Raw genomic sequence first — 24230 nt, forward strand, 5'->3', positions numbered from 1 at the left:
TTGCTATAACTGCAGTAACCAATTCTGTAAAATTCTCTAATCTCACAGGAACTATACCAGTGGCTTGAAGCTGGGGAGTCTCCACTCTAACTTTTAAAGTCTCAACTGTGTCAAATTGGTCAGGGGAAGATTTAGGCCCAATTCGCAGGACTGAAGTAAGAATAAAGGTATTTAGTGATAGCTTAAGTTGGAATGGCTAAGAAATATAAATTACATTTTGGTTAACATCTAAATCTAAGTGAGAAAATATATTCTAATGGGGCATCTAGGTGGCTTAGTGGACAGAGCAATAGCCCTGGAGTCAGGAAGACACGAGTTCAAATTGGAACTCAGACACTTAATAATTACTGAGCTGTGTGACCTTGGACACATCAATTAACCCCATTGCCTTAAATAAAAAATTAAGATAAATTCTAAACTCAAACCAAAAAGAAAAAAATAATTTAAATCACCTTTTAGAACCTAATCCTTTAAGAAATTAGGGACTATCTTATTTTATATTTACAATAATTGTGCTTATGATTTTTCAAACTCCATTCCATTCCATTACTTATAGGCTTATTACCCTAGGAACTTAACCATATTGTTTCTTTGGGAAAAAATGATTCCTATTTAAGCAGGTTGGATATGAAGTAAAAATTTTAAATTATAATACAATTAAGGAAAACAGCTATAGGAAAGAAAAGAGGATAAAATTCCATGGTCCTAGTTTTATATCAATCTACTAGTTCATGCTATTTATTTGCTCAACTATATCAAGTGAATAATAACGAATAAAATAGGGAGAAAAATGCTTACCACTCACTTACCTTTTCTTCCTCCTCCTAATAAAAAATTATATACAGTCCTTTAAAGATTACAAAGCCCTTTACACATATTATCTAATTTGATTTTCTCAGAGCACAATTATAGGATAGTAGATAATTACTAACATACACAAACAAAAAATTACAAATTTACACAGACTATGAAATCTGAAGCTCAAGACCACACACCTACTCTTTGTAGCAGATCATAACACATTAGAAAATATGTAGAAACTCTTGTTCCAAAGGTATTAAGTAATTACATTAAAATTGCACCTCTTTGGTAGGCTACTTATAAGCCTGGATGACTCTTAAATTCTTTCCAGCGCATTACAGTATCACTAATAGAAGAGGTGGAAAGTAATATAGATCTTTAGTTGTGGAGCTCAATAGATACACAAATGCAATTCCTTGAATAGTAAGGAAATTAAAAATGAAGTAAGTTTCTGCCATCTAGTGGAAAGTGACCTATACTACAATCTTTTACAATAGTCACTAGAAAAGAGGCAAGGTACAGAACTCAAAATTTTTCAATTACTCCCTCAATTTGCAAATGACAACTCCAAATAAGTTCAAATAAAATCACCAAAATAAAATGGACCTACTAAAACACAGTATTCAGAACTTTGCTGACACATTGGAAAACACAGAGAACACTTTTAAACCACACAGGAGATTATGTGGGATTACACTGGTAAAAGCATCAAGAAAACAAAGATGAAATCTCTTCCATTAGAAAAGATTAAGTCTGACTCTGTTCCTATAGTTGAAAATCTGGAAAAAGACTGATTTGTTTATCTTCACTGGGGGGCTTAATGGTTAAAATGCATTGAGAACAGAGGAAATCAAATCAGTTACTACCCTCTCAGCTTCAGGAAAACCAGTTGATTTAAGCTAAGAATTTTAATCATTGAGTCATAGCTAGCATAAGACAGTTTTAGAAATGAAGTATAGAAATAGATCAACATACATTCTTTGTCTTTTTCCACGAGAGAAGTTGGTGGTGCAATGGCAGCACCTCCCATACCTGCAAATTAACATAAATTGAACTGGTTAAAGGAATGAGAAAAATAAATTCTTGTTTCAATTACTAGTAAGAGAAATAAAAATTAAAACTTTTGAGATTTTTACCTCAGACCCCTCCCCCAAAATTGGCAATGTTGGATGGGAAGAGTCAGTGATGGAGGGGTTAAGAGAGAAAAACCAGCACATTAATATATCAGCTGGAAAAGTATATACTGGTCCAACCATTAGGGAAAACAATTTGTAATTAAACCGGGAAAGTCAATTTTATATACCCTTTTACTTAGGTAAAGATCATAGATAAAAAGGTCTCATATATACAAAAATATTTATAGCAATACTTTTTATAGTAGAAAGGAACCGCAAAGCGGACACATAATATTGAATGGGTGAACAAAGGTTACATCAACAGAGTATTATGGTGCTGTAGAAAATGAAGATTATGAAGAATTCTGAAGATCTGGGAAAGTTTTGTGAATGGACAGTAAGCGAATTAAACAGAACCCTTTTAGTCAAACATTACTCTATTTTTGGTAGAGAGGTGAGGAGGCCCAGGCCATCAGACCTGGTTAATGTATTGATTTAGTTTACTTAATTACTTTTTGGTATAAGGGAGAATTATGGGAGGAAGTGATCACAATACAGACCTGGTTAATGTATTAATTTAGTTTACTTAATTACTTTTTGGTATAAGGGAGAATTATGGGAGGAAGTGATCACAATACAGTTTTTTTTTTAGGTTTTTGCAAGGCAAACAGGGTTAAGTGGCTTGCCCAAGGCCACACAGCTAGGTAATTATTAAGTGTTTCAGACGGATTTGAACTCAGGTACTCCTGACTCCAAGGCCGGTGCTTTATCCACTACGCCACCTAGCTGCCCCTACAATACAGTTTTTTAAAAGGTTTGTGAACAAACAGTATTTAAAAACAATTTTTTTTACAAGTCAGAGCCCTGAAAACTAGTATTTGTAATATAATATGGTTGTAATCAAAATGGAAAAAATACTATCACCCACATTTTATCGATGTATAAGTTAGAAGATACAATCAATGAAACATCTGTCATGTACAAGGTGCTGAGATACAAAGACACACTCAAACACAGTCCCCGATTTGAGGCAATAACAGTCTACTGGAGGAAACGGATAAGTAAATACAAAGTAATTGTGACTGAATGGGAGAAAGCCAACAGGAAAGGCATGTTCAAGAGAGGCAGTGGAGCACCACCCCGAGGAAGCTAGGACTGCAGAGGAGTACTTTAGCTTAAGGAACAGTTGTACAAAAGCACACAAGTGGGGGATAGGGAGTAGGCCAATGCTTGAGGAAGAGGTAAAGTGAACTTGGTCTGGAAAGACACTGACTGAAGTCAAATGGTGAGGGGTTGTAAATGGCAGAGGAATTTTTATTCTAGCCAGGGGTGTAATAGGGTGACACTGAAGTGATATGTTCAGGTCTAGCTTCTTTCTTCATTCAACTGAAATTGTCCTCTTCAAAGTTACCAATGATATCTTAATTGCCAAACTGTCTCTTCTTAATCTTCATTTGGCTGGACCTCTGCAGCCTTTGATATTATAGATCATCTCTCCTGGATACACATTTCTAAAAGTTCCTAATACTCCTCTCTCCTGTTTTTCCTCCTTTGTAAAAATCTACTCCTTGGTCTTCCTCCGCTGAAAGTTCTTTTTTTGTAAGGATTTTGCAAGGCAAATGGGGTTAAGTGGCTTGCCCAAGGCCACACAGCTAGGTAATTATTAAGTGTCTGAGCCTGGATTTGAACTCAGGTCCTCCTGACTCCAGGGCCAGTGCTCTATCCACTGCGCCACCTAGCCTCCCCTGAAAGTTCTTCATTCCTGTCACCATCACTAATATGAGGGGCCCCCCCAAGGCTCTGTCCGGGGACTTCTCTTTTCTCTCTCTATTTTCTTACTTGGTGATCTGGGTCTTAATTGATTCAGTTACCATATTTCTACACACACACACACACACACACACACACCTCCAGGACTAGTCTTTCTCCTGAGCTCCAGTCCTCCATCACCAACTGCCTACCGAACCTTTCAAACTGGATATCCCATAGGCACCTCAAATTCAAAATACAGAGAGAGCTCAATGTCTTTTCCCTAAAACCAGTTCTTTCTAGAACTTCCCTATTTCATCATCTTTCCTTGGACCCAGGTTTATAACCTTATCTCCCCTATTCTACATCCTCACTTAATATATCCAATTTATGCCAAATCTTGTCATTTCTACCTTTACAATCTCTCACATATACATTCCCTTCTCTCTACCACCAACCGAATATATACAGGCCCTTCTCCACACCTGCTCTTCTAATTGGACTGCCAGGTTCCAGTCTCTGGATTCTAATCTACTCTCCACTCAGTTGCCAGAGATTTTCCTAAAATAAAGATCTGACCTTGTCCTGCTTCTCCTCAATAAAGTTCTAAGGTCAAATCAGTCCTAGGTGAGCCCGTCTCCCTTTCCTCTTCTTACACTCTCCTCCTCTCCACACATTTCTTGGATACACTTCAATTGATTACTTGCTGATCCTGGACGTTCCATCTCTCATTCCAATTCCACAGCAAAAACTGTTTCCCATGTTTGGAATGCTTTTCCTCCTTACCTCCACCTTTTAAGATTCTCTGGCTATCTCTTGTAAAAAGTCTTTTCAGGTTCCTTCTCCTAGTCCCCTATTCCCCAGCTGTTAGTGTCTTCCCTAAGGTTACCTCCCATCTAGTTTCCTTTTTTTTAAACCTAGTTACACATTTGGCAACTGGATAATGCCCTGGGCCTGGAGTCAAGAAAACTTGAATTCAAATCTGACCTTACATATAAGCTAAATGATGCTGGGCAAATTACTCTCTATTTGTCTCAGTTCTTCATCTTAATGTAAAAATGGGAAATATACTGGAGAAGGAAATGGCACACTACGCTAGCATTTTCGCCAAGAAAATCCCATGGACAAGTCCATGGGGTCACAAAGAGGCAAAAAAGTCTGAACAATAGCCACCTTCACGTGTTATCTCTTCCATTACAGTGTGAGTTCCTGAAAACAGACTGTTCTGGATAGTAGTTTCTGGCACACAGTCAGCACTTAATGCTCACTGACTGATAAGCTCTAAGAAGGATCAATTTGTTTCTTCTATCTGCGTACTTTTTATTCCCATCTCCAAATTCCTTATGCAAAAACACTTTTAAAAGTCAACAATAGCAATATATTTTTTTAATTAGGTTTTTGCGAGGCAAATGGGGTTAAGTGGCTTGCCCAAGGCCACACAGCTAGGTAATTATTAAGTGTCTGAGACCGGATTTGAACCCAGGTACTCCTGACTCCAGGGCCAGTGCTTTGTCCACTGGGCCACCTAGCCGCCCCCAACAATAGCAATATTGACAAAGATTTTAATTATTAAAAATGAAAAGTTATATTATCAGGCACCAGAATATCCTCTCCTCCCGCATGTCAATGTTAAATGTCAGCATATTCTGGCCTTTCTGCTTTCACCATAAGACAATGGGTGTCACAAATAAACGACTGGTTTGCCTGTTCAGGGTCTTGGTGATATGTCACACATAAAACTTAGGATCACTGTATTTAAAGGAAAAACTATCAGCCTTTAATGAAGTTTCTGAGTATCAGGATAGTTTTGCATTTCACATTCTAAAGCATGATTTATTTGTAATGCTAAAATACACATGCTTTTACTGTTTCTAACACATTTTGGAAATGTCCTAGGGAATACCTTTCCAACATACAAAATGATCAATCTAATTTAAATAAGGGAAAAAATATGACATGTTCTTTCCTTATTTCTTTTTCACTCAATATTCCCCATCAGAAACAAATGTTCAGGGGTATTTCTCATAGAGAATTTAATTTTTTAAAATTAATTTCAGTGTTTGTCCATTGCCCAGGAATTTCTTATTTAACTGATTTTTCTGATTGTGACAATTTATTCCAAATACATCTTTATGTACAAAATTTTTAAAATACTGTGTCCCCATTAGACTGTGCACTCCTTGAGAACAAGAATTATTTTTTGCTTTTCTTTGCATTTCTACAGCTTAGCACAGAGCCTGGCAAAGGGAAGCTCTTAATAAATGCCAGTTGATGCTAAATTGAAAGTTTACAGAAAGAGGGATTTTAGAAAAGGCATCACACATCTCACAGTGAAAGAAAGTCTATCTGAAAGAACAACAAAAAATGTCAATCTAATTAAAGTGGGGGGGGGAAGGTGGATATAATATTTTCTTGTTTCTTACTTCTTTTCCTCCTTTCTCGCTCATAATCTTCATCTTCATCAGAATCTGGATCTGGTCGTCTTGAAAACCCACTAGCTTCATGCCTGTCTTTACGCCTCCTAAAATTATAGAAAACAAAATATTCCTTACAAATTAGGTCTTCAAGTAGAGGCTTTGTAAGTACCTTTTGAGGACAACATGGAGAAACTCATGCTTCAAATGGACTAAATTACCTTTAAAATCATATTTTTGAAATTTGGAGAAGTGTTGCTATGGAATTTGCTCTTGCCCAACAAATATCTATATCCTCTATCAAAAGATAATAAAATGTTAGAAAATGAATTGTAATTTAGATGCTATGTTGTACAAACCCTTATTTTCAGACAATTTCTATCTGAGCAAGGGGCTATACTATACGAATACAAAAGACAATAAAACAGTATCAATGCAGAATCCAAATGGCATCAATTTAGCATATGTAATGTGAATACAAATTGACCAAGAACAAAAAGATCACTATAGCTTTGTTGTTTTCAATTTGTGAGCTACCTTAGAACAGATAAAATAAATTTCACCAGTAACAAGAGTGCTAAATCCAGGATTAATGAATATATGTCAGAGTAATAGAGAAACTAACTATTTGTTACTAGTGAAATGATGAATAAAAAAAATCACTTTAGCTCATAAATCTCTAATGTTAAATTCTTTCAGTTTGCATGAAAAAATTCCAATATTATTTAGGCTATGACATGCAATTGCATGGCCATCCCACTAAATTGGCATATCTATATCTACACACACACACACACACACACACACACACACACACACACACAGTTTAGGCACTGAAGATGAACCACAAGTAAGCACTACAACTAGAGAATATGTCAAAAAGGGACCTGGAAACAAATTTGAGAAACTACTTTTCTTTTGTAGATACCAAGTAACTTCCAAGTGAAAAAAAATCTTTCTAATACAACCATTTTCATGGTGCCAGTATAGAGTTGCAAATCTGCGACTACTTTTATAATCTCTGCAGAATTAAAGCTGTGGTCAATTCTAAGAGCAATAGAGAGAAGTTTGGTGAGGGATGACAAATGGATGGTCAGAGTCACCATAGGTTCCTTTAAAATGTAAACAGACCTAAGGGAAGACCTCTAGCACAAAAGAAGATATCTCTAGGGAGGAACTATAGAAGAAAACAGACACAAATCATGGATGAGTTTTGAATGTAGCATTATGCCCAAACTGATAAGCTCAGTTTAAATACTAAAGTATTTAAATATATTTAAGTACAATTCTTGAGTTCATAAAAGGCAGATAAAATTAAAACTCTTGGTTGTAAATAAAAATATTTCTGGCTCAAATGAAGCTATTTAATACCACGGAGGATGGGTATTAAATAGATATATGATATATAACATTATGAAAGATAGACAATGTAAAAAGCTTTTAATCACCATTGTGACAGGAAAAAGAGGGAGAAAATGTCCCAAGACTGCTCAACCATCTAGTCAAACCAATGCTATTGTACTCCTAAACATGCTCAATTCCTGACCCTTTGTCCTTTCCCACCTATACCCAGGCCTTATTCTACTTAGTGCAGAAATTTCCAGAGTCTGGCAGTACTCTGAAATGCAAATGAAAGTTAATTCTATCCTTTATGTACCCAAGGACATATCATCTATGTGTATTTTTTTTATATTTTTCTTTTCTTTTTTTTTTGCAAGGTAATGGGGTTAAGTGACTTTTTCAAAGTCACACAGCTAGGCAATTATTAAGTGTATGAGAGCAGATTTGAATTCAGGTCCTCCTGACTCCAGGGTCAGTGCTCTATCCACTGCACCACCTAGATGGCCCCCTTATTTTTGCATTTTTTTCTAAAGGATTTAAAGCAGGGAGAAGATAAAAAGAAGAGAAAGCATTTTTAATGCCTTTTATTTTGCTGACAGCAATTAGAAAAATATAAACCTTCGGAAAATTTTTTTTTTGCAAGGCATTGGGGTTAAGTGTTTTGCCCAAGGTCACATAGCTAGGTAATTATTAAGTGCCTGAGGCCAGGTTTGAGCTCAAGGTCCTCCTGACTCCCCCTTATACAATGATCTAAAAAAATTCCAAAACAACTGTGATAGAAAAGAAAAGAGAAGAAGTTGACTTATGTTCTCCATTGGATCAGAGATAAATCCTGAGACCAACAGTTGATAGTAAAAGAAAAAAACAAGGTAGATCAAAAGAAAAGACTCTCAAAAGAAAATAAGGGGGTAAAAGGGATATATGGGTTGATTATGTTTCCTTGGAATAGCTGGAATACCATTCATTCTCAAAAATCCTCACTTCGCCTCTCTATCTTATTTCTTACACTCAAAGCCTTTCTACTGACAAGCCCAGTGTACAACCAGTCCTCTTGCGATGGTAAGTGAATAATTTTTCAACCAACTAAAAGATAGAGCGGCACTGTTTTTTTTTAATTTTAATTTTTTTGCAAGGCAATAGGATTAAGTACCTTGCCCAAGGCCACACAGCTAGGTAATTATTAAAGTGTATGAGGTTGGATTTGAACCCAGGTACTCCTGACTCCAGGGCCGGTGCTCTATCCATTGCAACACCTAGCTGCCCCAGAGTTGCTCTGTTTGAAGAAATCTCTTCTAAGTCTCTTCAGTATCAATATATAAATATCCACTATTACCAAAAGAACATGAGCAATATCTATTTTTGATGATAATCTGTACAGATGTCATCCTGCTATACAGGGAGTCCCAAAACACCTTGTATTTGAGTCATTCTACATTACTTTAATAAAGGTTCATAGACTTTGGTCAAGGACCTGACAGATAATAGGATACAGTTGAATAAGCTTTTAAATAAAAATGAAGGGCAGCTAGGTGGCGTAGTGGATAAAGCACCGGCCTTGAGTCAGGTGTACCTGGGTCCAAATCCAGTCTCAGACACTTAATAATTACCTAGCTGTGTGGCCTTGGGCAAGCCACTTAACCCCATTTGCCTTGCAAAAAAAAAACACAAACCCAAATAAATAAAAATGAAAACTGGCAAGATCCTATTTTCTTTTTTTTTGTTTTTTGCAAGGCCAAGTGACTTGTCCAAGGTAGGTTGTTATTATTAAAGTATGCTCCTGACTCCAGGGCCGGTGCTCTATCCAACTATGCCACCTAGCTGCCCCAAGATCCTATTTCTTCAAACTACTAAAGTTCCTTGCCACGAGCAGTTATAATAGCAAGTGTGGCAAGAACTGATTAAAACTATCATAACTTAGTTATTTTTAAAAAGCTTCAAATATGTAAGGTTATGATAAATGAAGATTCATAGGTTAGTGAACAATCATCTTCCTATATAATATGTTGATATTCTTTTGGAATCTGTTACAGATAATTTAGATCTTGGACAAGTCACTTAACCCTGACTGCTTCACAACCAGGGCCACCTCCAGTGGCCTTGATTCATATCTGGCCACTAAACCCAAATGGCTCTGGAGGAGAAAGTGAAGGTGGTGACTTAGTACAGAAGCCCCTCACTCAAATCTAATTCACATGCCTGTCATGGCATTACCTCACTGATGTCATGGTCTTCTTGAAAATGAAGGACTAACATTGGGGCAGCCAGGTGGCACAGTGGATAGAGTACTGGCCCTGGAGTTAGGTGAACTTGAGTTCAAATTTGGTCTCAGACACTTAATAATTGCCTAGTTGTGTGACCTTGGGCAAGTCACTTAAAGCCCATTGCCTTAAATTTTTAAAAAATTAAAAAAAAAATAAAAAATACTAACGTTGTATGTGAAGAAACTATGCCTAATTGTCTGCCTCAGTATTTAAACTAAACTTTAGGACAACAATGAAAAAATTATGATTAGAAAATAAATGTCTTAAAATGTGATAAAGAGAAAATAGATTTGGATATTAAAGTTCATGGCTACATGTTAATATTCCAATCAAAATACAAGAACTGTGTATTATTCAAAAATCCAAAGCAGACTCTTACTTTTCTCTTTCTTCAATCTCCTTTTGCCTTTCCAGCTCCCGCTGTCTTTGGCGTTCCTCCCTTTGGCGTTTTACTACTTTTTCATAATCATTAGGAAACATGGGATCATATTCATCAGCTAATGGAATCAAAACTTCTCCTGCTGAAAATCCACTAGGCACAGGATCCTAAAGAGTCAAAATTCCAAAGTTACCAGAATCAAATTATCAAATTATGTAATTATTTCCACCCATAATGTGTTGTTGTGTTGTGTGTGTGTGTGTGTGTGTGTAAGGGAAAAAGGAAAGGAAAAACTTTAAATCTCTCACAAACTTCTTGTTAGAGGGAGTAATGGGATGAAAAGTCAATTGAACTTGTATTCAAAAAGCTGGGATTGCATTCTGGTTCTGTCACTAAATTACATTATTTCACTTCACTTCACAAGTCACTTCCATTTACTCATTTATAAAATAACAGTTTTACCAAAAAAAAAAACCACCCTTAAAAAAAACCAACAGTTTTACTAGATGATTACTGAATCCCCTGAGCTCCAAAATGCTACACTTCTAACTCACAAATTACTGAAATCACTCCCTAGGAAATACAATGAATAAATTTACAATAAAAACATGTAGAAATTAATTTAACATGAAGGAAATAATTCTATTTTTAAAAATACTACAAGTCTCATAGACGGAATGTAATTCTTGCTAAAATCAATGTAACCTCTAATTTTTGAGGTCTGATGATCAAATTTGGTATGTGGGAGTTGGTATCTTCTTTTCTACATTTTTAGACACAAGCAATTATTTAAGATGAAGCTTATTCATCCAATGCTATGTAAGAAGGAAACAAATAGTAAAAAAAAAAATCAATAATGACACTTTAAGGTTGAGACTACACTTCATGGCACGATTCCTAGAAACCTATTGTAAACTATCTTTATTCTAGCACAAAATTTTTAATCTGCCGTAATAGTGATATTTCCTATATTCTCGATTGGTATTTACTAATTATTCTTTACCAATATATTTCATTAAAAGTAGAATGGACCCAGGGCTGGTAATCTGTCTGCTGCACCACTCTCAGCTACCTTACAGCAAATTTAAGAAGAGGGACAGAGTGAAAGGAGAGAAAAAAATATAGTATATGGTAGTAGGGAAGTACAAATGGAAGGAGTTGCAATCAGCAATGGCAACAGTGGAAAAATATGGAAGTAGCTTTTGTGATGGACTTATCATAAAGACTGTGATCCACCCACGACAGAACTGGAGGTGTTGGAACATAGACTGAAGCACATTTATCATCATCATCATCATCATCATCATCATCATCATTATTGGGGGTTATAGGACAAATGGGGTTGTGTGGCTTGCCTGGGGTTGCACAGCTGGGTGATTGTTGGGTGTCTGAGGCTGGATTTGGACTCGGGTGCTCCTGGCTCCAGGGCCAGTGCTCTGTCTGCTGCACCACCTGGCTGCCCCTACTATTATTATTATCATTATTATTTTATTTTGGTTTTTGTAGGGCAGTGGGATTAGGGTAGCTTGCCAGGGTCACACAGCTGGGTGATTTGTTGGGTGTCTGGGGCTGGATTTGGGCTTGGGTGCTCCTGGCTCCAGGGCCGGTGCTCTGTCCACTGCGCCACCTGACTGCCCCTATTATTAGTATTATTATTTTTTAATTTTAATTTTCTTTTTCCTTTACTCTATTGCTCATGAGGGTCTATATTTTATTTTGTCAGGGAGGGGGTATTATGTTTACTCTTAAACAAAGTAATGCATAAAAAAAAATCATTTGTACAAAAATAAAAATAAATAAATTAAAAATAGAATGGAACTCAGGGTCCTCAAAAGGTTAATTCACTTACAGTTTTAGAGAACCTGCAAAATAAGTTGATTTTGATATCAAAAGTTAAGCTTATTTTTGTTTGCTATTTGTGATAGACACTTTATGGGGAAAGTTAAAATATAAGGTATATTTTGTATTTAAAGTACAACTGTTATGATAATGATAACAAGATGGTACGTATTCAATCATAGACCTAAATCTAATCCATAAACTATTCAAATGAGCATTTTTACACCATGGGCAAATTCATCAATCTTCTTATTGAAGACACTCTTTTTTACATAAAAGTAATCAGAAAAACAATTAGAAAATCCCTTAACATGTAAAAGGGATAAACATTTCTTCAAGGGAAAAATTTTACTTAATACTCCTAAAGGTGTTTATTATGGATTTAAAAAGACTTGAAAACATAAATTTTATTATATTTATATGTACATGCACATATATACACTCATTTCTATTATTTTTTCAATTATTATAGTAGAAAAGAAACTGATAATTAAATAATTTGCATACTATTAAGATCAGAGATAAATTGGCTATGTATAGGCAAACTGATAGCATGGGTGTGAAGGTCAATGTTCCATTTTTTTTAGTCATTTCAAAAATGACAGAAAATAATTCTTAATAGCTGAACCAAGTTAATTCAGTGATAAATCTGTATCCCAAGTATACTAAAGAAAAGCAGCAAGGTTTAATGGTGGTGAAAATACCACAGCACACAAAATATCAATTACTGAACATTAGAAACTGTATTAGTACAACAGTAGGCAGCTATGCTGTTGGCTCAGCAAGATTTTGAATGCAAAAAGTTTTCCAATCACTACTGTTTATATCACCAATTAACTTTTAATGCCTTGGGTTTGTCACATAAAAATGTGAATAATAATGATTGTTTTAAAGAAATATTAATAATCTTTTTTTTAGAGTTTTTTTTTGCAAGGCAATGGGGTTAAGTAGCTTGCCCAAGGCCACACAGCTAGGTAATTATTAATTGCCTGAGGTCGGATTTGAACTCAGGTACTCCTGACTCCAGGGCCAGGGCTCTATCTACTGTGCCACCTAGCTGACCCAGAAAATATTAATAATCTTAAAGATAACTTTAAGAAAAGCTAATGAATTCAAGAACTAGGCAAATAAATAAATGCAAATTTTTTTTAAAACAAGAAAAAAATTCCACAAGCAAGTGAAAGGTGGACTATTTGGTGCTTTTCGCTATGAGCTGATCTTACCTTTAAGCCTGCTGCAACATGAGGAGGGGTATCTACAATCTGCCGGTCATCTGAAGAGCTCCCTCGTTTCAGATCAATAACTGGAGCAAGGACTGTACTTTGTTTTGTCCTCTGACTCTAAAAATAAAACAATCAAAAGACAGATATTGTTAAAAAAAATACTGAAATTCCAAATACAAGTTCTTACAAGTAAAACAATTAGTTTTTGTTTCTGCAATAGCAATTCCTTTGCATCCCAGAAAACCAATTTCAAAATATTAACAATATATTAGCAATATCTTGATTTAATAGGATTTTTATTCTTAACACAAAAATAAACAGTAATAATCTAACAGAACTCAAAGATCCAATTATGAAAAAACACAACTAGGAGGAGTCAGGCATTGCTAAATTCAAGTTTTAACTCCATTAGGGATAATGTATATCTTGCCTCCAATATTTGTCTTTTCCTTTTTCATCTATGAATAAAAAGGAAAATTTACATTAACTTTTTGTAAGCTCACCACATTTTTGCAATCTTTCAAACTTACAAATTGTGGCAATTCTCATTCAATTAGGTCACCAATGTATTTAAATCATACAAAGATCAATAGAAATATGGTGATCGTGTGGAAAACATCCTGGAATGAGAATCAGAAGACCTAGTATTGAGGATAAGGCCAAAAAATGGGATAAATCATTACATATCTAAACCTCAGTTTTTCACATCTGTAAAATGAAAAGATTTTCATTAAATAACTCAAAGGACTTTTCTAAGAAAAGCACTTTACTAAATTACAAAATGCTGCATTAAATGTGAGCTAATCAACAGAAAAGTAAGATGAATGCATTATTCTAAACCAATATACTAAACTATAGTACAATCATATAAAAATAAAAATTTTGGGGGCGGCTAGGTAGCACAGTGGATAAAGCACCAGTCCTGAAGTCAGGAGTACTTGGGTTCAAATCCGGTCTCAGACATTTAATAATTACCTAGCTGTGTGGCCTTGGGCAAGCCACTTAACCATATTTGCCTTGCAAAATCCTAAAAAATAAAAAAAATAAATAATTTTTTTTAAAAATATGTAAGATACAATGGTATCAAACTCAAACAGAAACTGATTCCAGCAGGTCAATTACTGACTTAGAAAACCATAAATGAACACCACATATTTTATATTGAATCTTTATTTTGTTAAAAAAAAAATTTTGGGGCAGCTAGGTGGAGCAGTAGATAGAGCACTGGCCCTGGAGTCAGGAATACCTGAGTTCAAATCCGGCCTCAGACACTTAATAATGACCTAACTGTGTGGCCTTGGGCAAGCCACTTAACCCCATTGCCTTGCAAAAAAACTAAAAAAAAAAAATACCCCCAAACAATTTTCAATTACATTTTCATCTGGCTCAGGTGCCCTTGGTGGCTTTGAAGCTGAGAGTTTAACACCTCTGGTTACATAAAACAATGCTTAAAATACTCACAATGATTTTTCCTTAGCTTTTCCCTCTAAAAGGACATGATTTCTATTCTATGTAGCTAGTTTTATCTAATAAAATAACTTTGATGATATAAATAAAACTATATTTCTATAGGTTAATTCTTGCCATAGGAATCCAGAGGAAAAAACAAAAAACACAAAATTTATATTTAAAATAGCATATTTGAAGATCAATTTTTTAAATACTTAGAATGATGTATATCAATCTTTATCTTTCTTCTGAGTATATTATAAAACATTTTTTCATCTGTAACTTCTCCTGAACTGAGTGTTTATTGATTGATTATGCAGGAAGTTAAATTTCCATGTAAGATCAAAATTCAATTACTAAATTTTAGTAAGATTATAATCACTTAACAAAGAAAAGTAAAATGGCTTCAAGTAAAATTGTCTTTAAACTAATTTCATGAAAGTCATTTTGATCTGAAAGGATACTAACATAAGAATATAAAGGATCCATAGATTCAGCACTTAAATTCTCTTTACAAAATCCCTGACAAATAATCTATCAGAATCTGCTTCCGTTGACACTGGATTAATTGCTTTGAGAAACTGTTATATTACCAAACATTTCTAGTAACCACTGGGGAATTCTTCCAAATTTCTGGCCAAAATTTTACTATCTGTAACCTCTACCAACTTTCAAATATTAAGACATTTCAAAGCTTAAAATAGTTATGCTCTCCCAAGTCTTCTCCAGGCCAAACTTCTATAATTCCTTCAAACACTGTTCATTAAATTTAAGAGCAGGAATTTTAAAGTAGTTCAAAGAAAAGAGAAAATCCTAAGAATATAGATTTGAAAATCAGAACAAATTTGAACTCTTAATTCAACTACCAATATTATAAAACAGTTAAAAGGAAATTCAAGCAGAAAGATTTGGTTAAACAATTAATTTCCATTATGAAATGAATTTTCAAACAGAAATATCTGATGGTTAGGTTAAAAACAAAGCTTTCTCCAATTGCCACCAATTACATAAATGTTAACCACAAACTGGACTTTTGCTTTAAAAAGACTAAAATATGTCTGTCTCTCCACCTCCACCTCTGTCTGTCTGTCTGTCTGTCTCTCCACACACACACACACACACACACAGACAAATATCCAAATATTCAAGCAAAACACATTAGCCACATCATTCTACACCTTAAGCCCATCACTTCTCTTTTCAGGAAGTGAGTGGTATACTTCATCTTCAGTGCCCCGGAATCCTGATTGGCCATTATATATTTTCCTATATCATACAGAAATATATTATTGTTCATTCATTCATTCATTTTTGAATGGTCATTATACTGATCATTATTCTTATAGCTTCATAGTTGTTTCTTTATGGTGTTATTGTTATTATAGAAATTCGTTTCCCATTTATCCTTTCTTTACTCTGTGCCAGCTGATACAAATCTTCTCAAGTCTCTCTCTCTTTTTTTTTTTTAGATTTTTTTCAAGGCAATGGTTAGGTTAAGTGGCTTGCCCAAGCCACACAGCTAGGTAATTATTAGATGTCTGAGGCCGGATTTGAACTCAGGTACTCCTGACTCCAAGGCCAGTGCTCTATCCACTGTGCCACCTAGCTGCCCTTCAAGTCTCTTTTAAAACATCAAAGTAATTGTATCTTATTTTTAATGGAGAAATAATAACCCATTTTATTTAAATGCCATAATTTGTTCAGTTCATTTCCCAATTGAATAGCACCTCCTTTGCTTCCAGTTCTTTGCAATTGTAAAAAGAATTGCTATAACTATTTTTGTACACAAGAATTCTTTTTCTTTTCTTTAAATTCTTTGTGGTATAAGCCTGGCTGTTGTTGGAACAAAAGCAATGGATTTTGGGGACAGAGTTCAAAACTATTTTCCTGAGAGACCAGACCAAACCACAGCTCTACCAACAGTATGTTCAAGCACGTGATATTTTCCAGCATTTATTCGTCAATTTGGACCATCTGTCATGTGTGAGGTGGAACCTAAAAGTTGCTTTAACCTCCAGCTTTCTAATTATTAGTGATTTGCAATTTTTCATATTACTGAAAATGGTCTGGACTCCCTTGAAAACACCTGCTCATATCTTATGCCATTTATCAACTGGAAAACGGTTCTTATTCTTATAAATTTGATACTGTTTTTTATATTTCTGCAAAATGAGAACTTAATTCGCCTGAGAAACACAATACAAAGTATTCCCCCAATGAGCCCAAGTCTTCTTGTACCAAGAATGACATAATTTTCAGCACATTAATTTCATTAAATACTTCTTTTACTCAATTGTGTTAACAGAAAGCATTCGATGTCTGTCAACAATGGCCACATAGTAAAAGAATGTTACATTCCTAATGTCTTGAATAATGGGAACAAACCATCAATATAGGACAATAAGTACATTTTAAAAATTTACTATCTAGGGGGGCGGCTAGGTGGCGCAGTGGATAGAGCACCGGCCCTGGAGTCAGGAGTATCTGAGTTCAAATCCAGTTTCAGACACTTAATAATTACCTAGCTGTGTGGCCTTGGACAAGCCACTTAACCCCATTTGCCTTGCAAAAACCTAAAAAAAACCCCAAAAAACAAAAAACAAACCTGCTATCTGATAGGCAATGAATGGGATATAGAGTTGAAATTGAAAAATTGAAAATTGAAAAATTGAAAAAGTTCCTGCTCTCAAGGACTGTAAAGTAATTTGAATATTTAAGATATTATATATATATATTAATAAATTAAATTCATGGTAACCTTGGAGAAGGCACTAGCAGTTGAGAGGACAAAGAAAACCTCATGGAGACAGATGAAATGAATTTTTAAGGAAACAAGGGGTTCAAAGAAACCGGGGTAAGAAGGAAAAACTTTCCATGCCACTGTTACATCAAAAATCAAACAATGTGCTCTCTCTGTGGCTCAAATCAACATAGCTTCTACTGAAGGAATCCTGGTGACAGTGCAAGAAGTTGTCTCTCCATTGTCTGGCACCACCACACAATCTAATATCATGGTAGGGGTTGGGGATGTAAATTAGTCTTGGACTTGACTACAACTAAATTCTATTCCTAGACTCACCCCTACAAATACATAATCCACAAAACCACTCACCAATCCAATCACAAAGGAAGAAAACATCTGCTATATCCAAACCATTTGTTATCTTGACAAGCAACCAGCCCTATACTGTAGAAGTCTGACTTGTTCCCAGTTATTACCTTTACCTTTGCTTGGGTTAAAGCTGCCTTCTTGACCTGCAGCTGAGACTGTAAGAGTTTAAAATTTTTGGACCAGCCTTCTGTTTTTGAATCACTTGTCTCCACTCCCAGGTCATCATACAAGGACATCTTCTCTTCTTTTTAAAGCTAAAGACAAAGAGGGAGAAACAAGTTAAAAGACTAGGTGAATAGTAGGCTGAGATCAGTTAAGTTTTCAGATTTTTAGAAATTTATTAACAGCATTCAATCATCAAAAAATTGACAATCAGGGCAGCTAGGTGGCACAGTGGATACAGCACCAGTCCTGGAGTCAGGAGTACCCGAGTTCAAATCTGGCCTCAAACATTTAATAATTACCTAGCGCCATTTAACCCCATTGCCTTGCAAAAACCTAAAAAAAAAAAAAAGACAACTGGGGGGCAGCTAGGTGGTACAATGGATAGAGCACCGGCCCTGGAGAAAGGGAGACCTGAGTTCAAATGCAGCCTCAGACCTTGGGCAAGTCACTTAACCCCATTGACAAATTAAAAAAATAATTAAAATTATGAAAAAAATTGACAATCATAGTTCCAATGTAATGTAATTTAGAATCAAGAAACATAGAATTCTTGAATAACAGATGTCTAATCCAAACCCCCTTACCTTAAAGATTAAGAAACAGTGACCAGTAAGGTCAAGTGATTTTTCCAAGAAAAGATCAAAGCCCAAGTTACTCCAATTCTAGTTCTGTACTGCCTCTTATGCCACGTGGCCTCCTTTATGTCACTTCTGTAAATCCTTTCAGACAATTCCATTATTTATTGCTTATGGGAAATTTGAGATAAATGTTTCATAAGGAATAACGTAAAATTCTGAAATCAACTGTCATTAAACATCTAAATACTTGCTTCAAATTTTATTTTCACTGAAATGTTAAAAATCAAAAGACAATTTCTTAGTCTATGCCATTAATGCTTAAACATGAAGCTCAAACAGAAACCCACAAGCCATCAGAACAAACTCCTTGAGAGTAGGCATTGCTTCATTCTTTGTTTTTGAATCATCAACATCAAGCACAAAATAAATGATTAATAAATGCTTCCTAAATAACTGAACTATAGATGTCAAGGAAGCCCCAAGGTTAAAAAAGAAATTGTATTTCAAAGTTCATTGGAATTTGGGACACATTTAAATGTGTCATAATGGTAGTTAAAATCCAAGGTTCAACTCACAAAAGTGCACAATGGATTAGTAGTACCAGTCACAATTCTGTGTATTGAAACAAGGATTATAGAATGAAAAAAAAAAAAAAAAAGAAAATCATCTCTCTTTCTTGGGTACAGAGTCCAACATAGGAAAAATCTCAAAAATTTGAAAAGCAATTCAAGTTTGTCTTTTGAATTTTCTGACTTGTCATTCTCTATATTATTCCCAACTGCACCTCTTTCTAGACTCAAAGGCACTCATGATACCTAATGATCATCACTGGGGTATCCTGCTCAGGCTTACTCTTAAAATGTTCTACAATCTCAAATGATCTGTTTTTTTTTCTTTTCTCTTGCCCACAAAGTTTTCCTATTCTAGCAGTGTAATGTTTCACAAAGTGGAGAAATAATCCTCTAATCTTCCCAAAAGGTCTTTTAGAATTTTTGAAGAGTGCATTATTAGCCCAACCTTCTAAGGTTCTACTTTAGTGATACAGGGTTGACAAAAAGCTATACAGAGGTCAGACCAATGGAAAAAGTTTGATTAGGAATGGGGTAAAAATTTTTACCCAGTCTTCAAAGACCTGCTCAAGTTTGGGAAGTCTCATCAAGACTAGACAATAAACGGGCCATCACATATTACCCCAGCAACTCATGTCAACTATTTATATTTACTTCAGGTGTTGCAAATCTCTGATCCACAGAACCCCAGAAGGTCCATGAACTTGGGATGGGAAAAAAAATTATTTTCACAAACCTCGTACTGAAATTTAGCATTTTCTTCCCTTCTGAAGGTAGGAAATAAAACATAGTAATATATGTGACTTTGTCTTCAGGATGTCCAGACTGACATAGAAGTTGTCAAAGACCATCATTCCAGAGTCTAATGAACATTATTATTTTTATTTTTTTAGGTTTTTCAAGGCAATGGGGTTAAGTGGCTTGCCCAAGGCCACACGGCTAGGTAATTAAGTGTCTGAGTTCGGATTTGAACCCAGGTACTCCTGACTCCAAGGTGTTGCTCTATTCACTGTGCCACCTAGCCACCCCTAATGAACATTATTATTAAAAAATAAAATTCAGGGACGGCTAGGTGGCGTAGTGGATAAAGCACCGGCCCTGGAGTCAGGAGTACCTGGGTTCAAATCCGGTCTCAGACATTTAATAATTATCTAGCACTTAACCCCATTTGCCTTGCAAAAACCTAAATAAATAAATAAATAAATAAAAATTCAATTTTAATTTGCTTACATTTTACATGTATTGTTTTGTTACTTAATGTATTAAAAGTATATATATTGTATCATAAATTTGGGTTTTAAGAACTAGTTTTTCAAGAAGAGTTTTTTCAAAAATAGTTTCAAGAACTATTTTAAATGAAACTAGACTATTACCTTTAATTTAGGAAAAAACCATTATCTTATTATGTAATTTTGCTATCTCTTATACTTTATTTTTTGTCCTTAAGGATATGATTTCTCTCTCACCATATTCAACTTAGATCAATGTATAGCATGGAAAGAATGTAAATACTAACAGAATGCCTTCTGTGGGGGTGGGGGGAGGGAAGCAAGAATGGAGGAAAAATTATAAAACTCAAAATAAATAAAATCTTCCTAAAAAATAAATAATAAAATGAATTTGTGCATTATTATTAAAAAGTGAAGTGCTTAGCGCCAGACTGTTAAAAAGGTCCAAATCACAAAAATGGTCAATAACTTCATGTCTATTAAGACACAGAAGTTTGGTAATGTACTCTTGGTGAAGGGTTTACTCACAAAACTATATAAATACCCAACAATATAAGCTAAATATGATCAGGTAATATGGAAAAGAAGCTTTGATGGGAGAGAAGAGAGAAAAAAGAAAGGAGAAGTTACTGAGTCAAAATCAAAGAACTGACAGATTCTTGTTTGATATTAATTTCTTGTACCTATCTCAAGCATCAGGCATATATTCCTGTTCTTTTTGTTACCCTAATATAGCATTTTCTAAAAAGTTTGGGGTGATTCTGGTCTTTAGCTTTCCTGACATATTCCTTAAGAAGTATATATCACTTTAGTGTTCATCTCAGTTATGTCTTGCCTTTCACCTTTAAAACGTTAAAAAAAAATTCAACATATGAGTTCATTCACATGAACATATAGGTTAAGGACAGATTTTCTCTCCTGGTCTATCATGACCTTTAACATCGCACATTTACTCCTTCCCCACAGCTACTGCTGTTTCTCTTTCTTCTGTCTGGTTAGAATCCAGTATATTAGAACATTTAACTTCATAGCTTTTTACCTCCTAAAAGTTTATATTTTCAACAGGTAAAAAAAACCACCAAATGTTCTGCTTCTAGGAAAGACAGATCTGCATCCTTTCTTCCCCCTTATGGTATAAGGGGTAAGAGACCAATCTTTCAAGTACTCTGAGCTATCAAATTGGGTTTGCACTTCTTGGTTTGAAAGGGCTGACCTAGGGAGCAATAGGCAGAGTTTCAAAGAAGTGAACAGAGATTTGATGGGAGAAAAATACTCTCTCCCCATCTCCCAGCAGTTGGAATCGTTTAAGGGTAGAATGGCTAGCCACCAGATGGAGGAGGTCATCTGTCACTACAGATCTGCAAGCAAGACTGGATGACCAGTTGTAGGGAATAGTAGAAAGCCATTCGGGTGGAGGTTAGACTCAGTCATTTCTGGGGTTTCATATAAGACTGTGCTCATCTATTTTCTCCATCTGTCAGCACTCTGAAAAATGCTCCCACAATGATATCACTTGTTTTTGCTATTCCATTTTTCAGTTCCTAAATCCTTCTCACCATTTTTTCACCTCTCAAGTTCAAGGTTTTCTATACAGCTGTAAATATTCTGGATATATTATACTCTCCCTCCTGTCTAATCTAGTTTTGGCACACAATAAGAACTTTCTTACTTGTTCTCTATCTCAGAGTTATTCTAGTTCACCCCATGGGCCTATAACTACAAGTGACATGGGTTTAGAACCTTAAGGTATTAGACAATCAAATGAATTTCAAACCGACAAAATAAAAATATCTTCAAAAATTTTAAGTTAAGACAACAGCAGTAATTCTTAAAGCCTAAGTGAAAAAGAATAAAAGGAGAACTTCAGATACCCAATAGCTCTTTTCTACAATCTTCAGCCAATGAATTACATACCTTCACAAAAGTAAATCAATGAGAAACTTTGCAGTGTTTGTTTACCCATGAATTCTATCCTACCATTTTACTTAAAGATGGTTCTATGAACAAGTCAGTTTGATCTATATCTCAATATTTTTTCACACCCCTGGATTCTTTATGTCTTTTGTTTTTGTCCCCAGGCTAGCAAATTTTCTGGCAATTAATAAAATGGTTATTGATCAACTGACGCTACTAAATGTAAGTCATTGTGTTGGGTTCTGAAATACTTTTAAAAAGGCTAAGACAAATACAATTAAATGCTAACTACACAACTCTAATTAACAGGAGCAAAGACCTATTAAAGGCCTTCTAATAAATAAGAAATCTGTTTAATAATAAAAATTCATGTCTAATAATTTTTAAACTGGAGATACAGAGAACACTGTATACAGTAATAGCAAGTTTTAAGAATGACTGAGTGAATAGGCTATTTTATCTATTATAAATAATCAAGTTAACTATAAATGCTATATGAAGAAAGATGCTATCTGTATCCAGAGAAATAAATAAGATTAATTCTACACCTCTCCCCACCACACCCTATTTATGTCTATGGTGGTTATCTCCATAGCTCAGGGGAAAGAGAAAAGTCTACACAATAATTTTGTTGTAAAATTTAAAGGAATAAATAGGATGCCATGAGTAGTAGATTTGCAATTGCATCTACAATCACCTTTTTTACTCTACTATGTTATGGAATTGTTCGTTTTATTCCATAAATTAATTTTCTTAAACTGACACAGAAATTTATTCTACCTTCTGACATCCCTACATCTGTTACAATTTAAAACAAAAGTTTTAAATAATCCACTGCTTTAATGTTTTTAGTTCACTTATGCTCAATGTTACCACCACTACCAAAATAACAGGATAAGATGGTTAGCACACTGAAAAAACATTAAGAAAAAAAAGCAATTCGGCAAACCAAACAGCATACAAACCCATCCTCAAAGTCTAACTTGTTCTACAATAACAAAAGGGAGATGCATTTTCTCAACTCTTCTGCATGACCAATCCTGGTCATTATAATTACACAGGATTCATTTTAATTGTTCTTTTCTCTCCATTATAGTACTTGTGCAAACTGGTTCTATTCACTTTTCTCCATTCATGTCTATCTGTGTTTCTCTGAATAATTCACATTTGTTAATAATAATAGCTAGCATCTGTATAAAGTTTTAATGTTTATAAGCAAATGTGGTATTTCTTGATATTCCCAACAATCATACAAGGTAGGTACTACCTTATCCCCATTTTATATAAAAGGATCAAACAGTTAGTAAATATCAGAGATGGGATTTGATCTCAGGTTTTCCTGACTCCATGAACTAGGATACCTCACTACTTACATTAACAACAAATGTCACAGAATAGTAATATTCCATTATATTAATGGACATCAATGCATTTATCTAATCTTAATTGACAGGCACCTATTTCCAGTCCTTTACAACCACAAAAAACACTGTTAGTAATACTTTCTACACATATGAGATCTTTCTGTCTTTAAACTTCTTTGGAGGCTAGTAGTGCCAATGTAGGTAAAAAGGTGTGCATCTTTTGCCACTATATTTAAAACCATAATTCCAAATTGCTTTCCAGAATGACTGGCCCAATTAATAGTCTCATTAAGAATACATTAGTGTGAGCAGCCCTGTTTGTGGTGGCAAAGAATTGGAAATCCAGTAAATGTCCTTCAATTGGGGAAAGGTTTAGCAAACTGTGGTATATGTATGTCATGGAATACTATTGATCTATTAGAAATCAGGAGGGACGGGATTTCAGGGAAACCTGGAGGGATTTGCATGAACTGATGCTGAGTGAGATGAGCAGAACCAGAAAAACACTGTATACCCTAACAGCAACATGGGAATGATGTTCAACCTTGAAGGACTTGCTCATTCCATCAGCGCAACAACTGGGAACAATTTTTGGCTGTCTGCAAAGGAGAGTGCCAGCTCTATCCAGATAAGGAGCTGTGGAGTTTGAACAAAGTACAAGGACTATTCCCTTTAATTCGGAAAAAAAACCCTAGATGTCTTATGGTTTGATCTGGTTACCTCTGAGA

The 24230-nt window shown here is 35.0% G+C and overlaps 1 protein-coding gene across 3 annotated transcripts in view; it reads right to left on the minus strand.

Moving 5' to 3' along the window:
• The window catches only part of RBM17 (RNA binding motif protein 17), a 42781-nt gene that overhangs the window by 14593 nt on the left and 3958 nt on the right, over positions 1-24230 (minus strand). For 2 of the 3 annotated variants that reach the window (XM_074194188.1, XM_074194189.1), the window contains 5 exons: positions 17791-17937; positions 13123-13239; positions 10061-10227; positions 6089-6186; positions 1777-1833 (listed from right to left, as the gene is read on the minus strand). In XM_074194188.1, coding sequence (XP_074050289.1) covers positions 1777-1833; positions 6089-6186; positions 10061-10227; positions 13123-13239; positions 17791-17919 — 568 coding nt within the window. In that variant the 5' untranslated portion in view covers positions 17920-17937. The remainder of the gene's footprint in view (positions 1-1776; positions 1834-6088; positions 6187-10060; positions 10228-13122; positions 13240-17790; positions 17938-24230) is intronic. The other variant, XM_074194190.1, reaches the window with a different exon arrangement.

The sequence above is a fragment of the Macrotis lagotis genome, chromosome 7 (genome assembly GCF_037893015.1).
Source record: "Macrotis lagotis isolate mMagLag1 chromosome 7, bilby.v1.9.chrom.fasta, whole genome shotgun sequence".
NCBI lineage: Eukaryota > Metazoa > Chordata > Mammalia > Peramelemorphia > Peramelidae > Macrotis > Macrotis lagotis.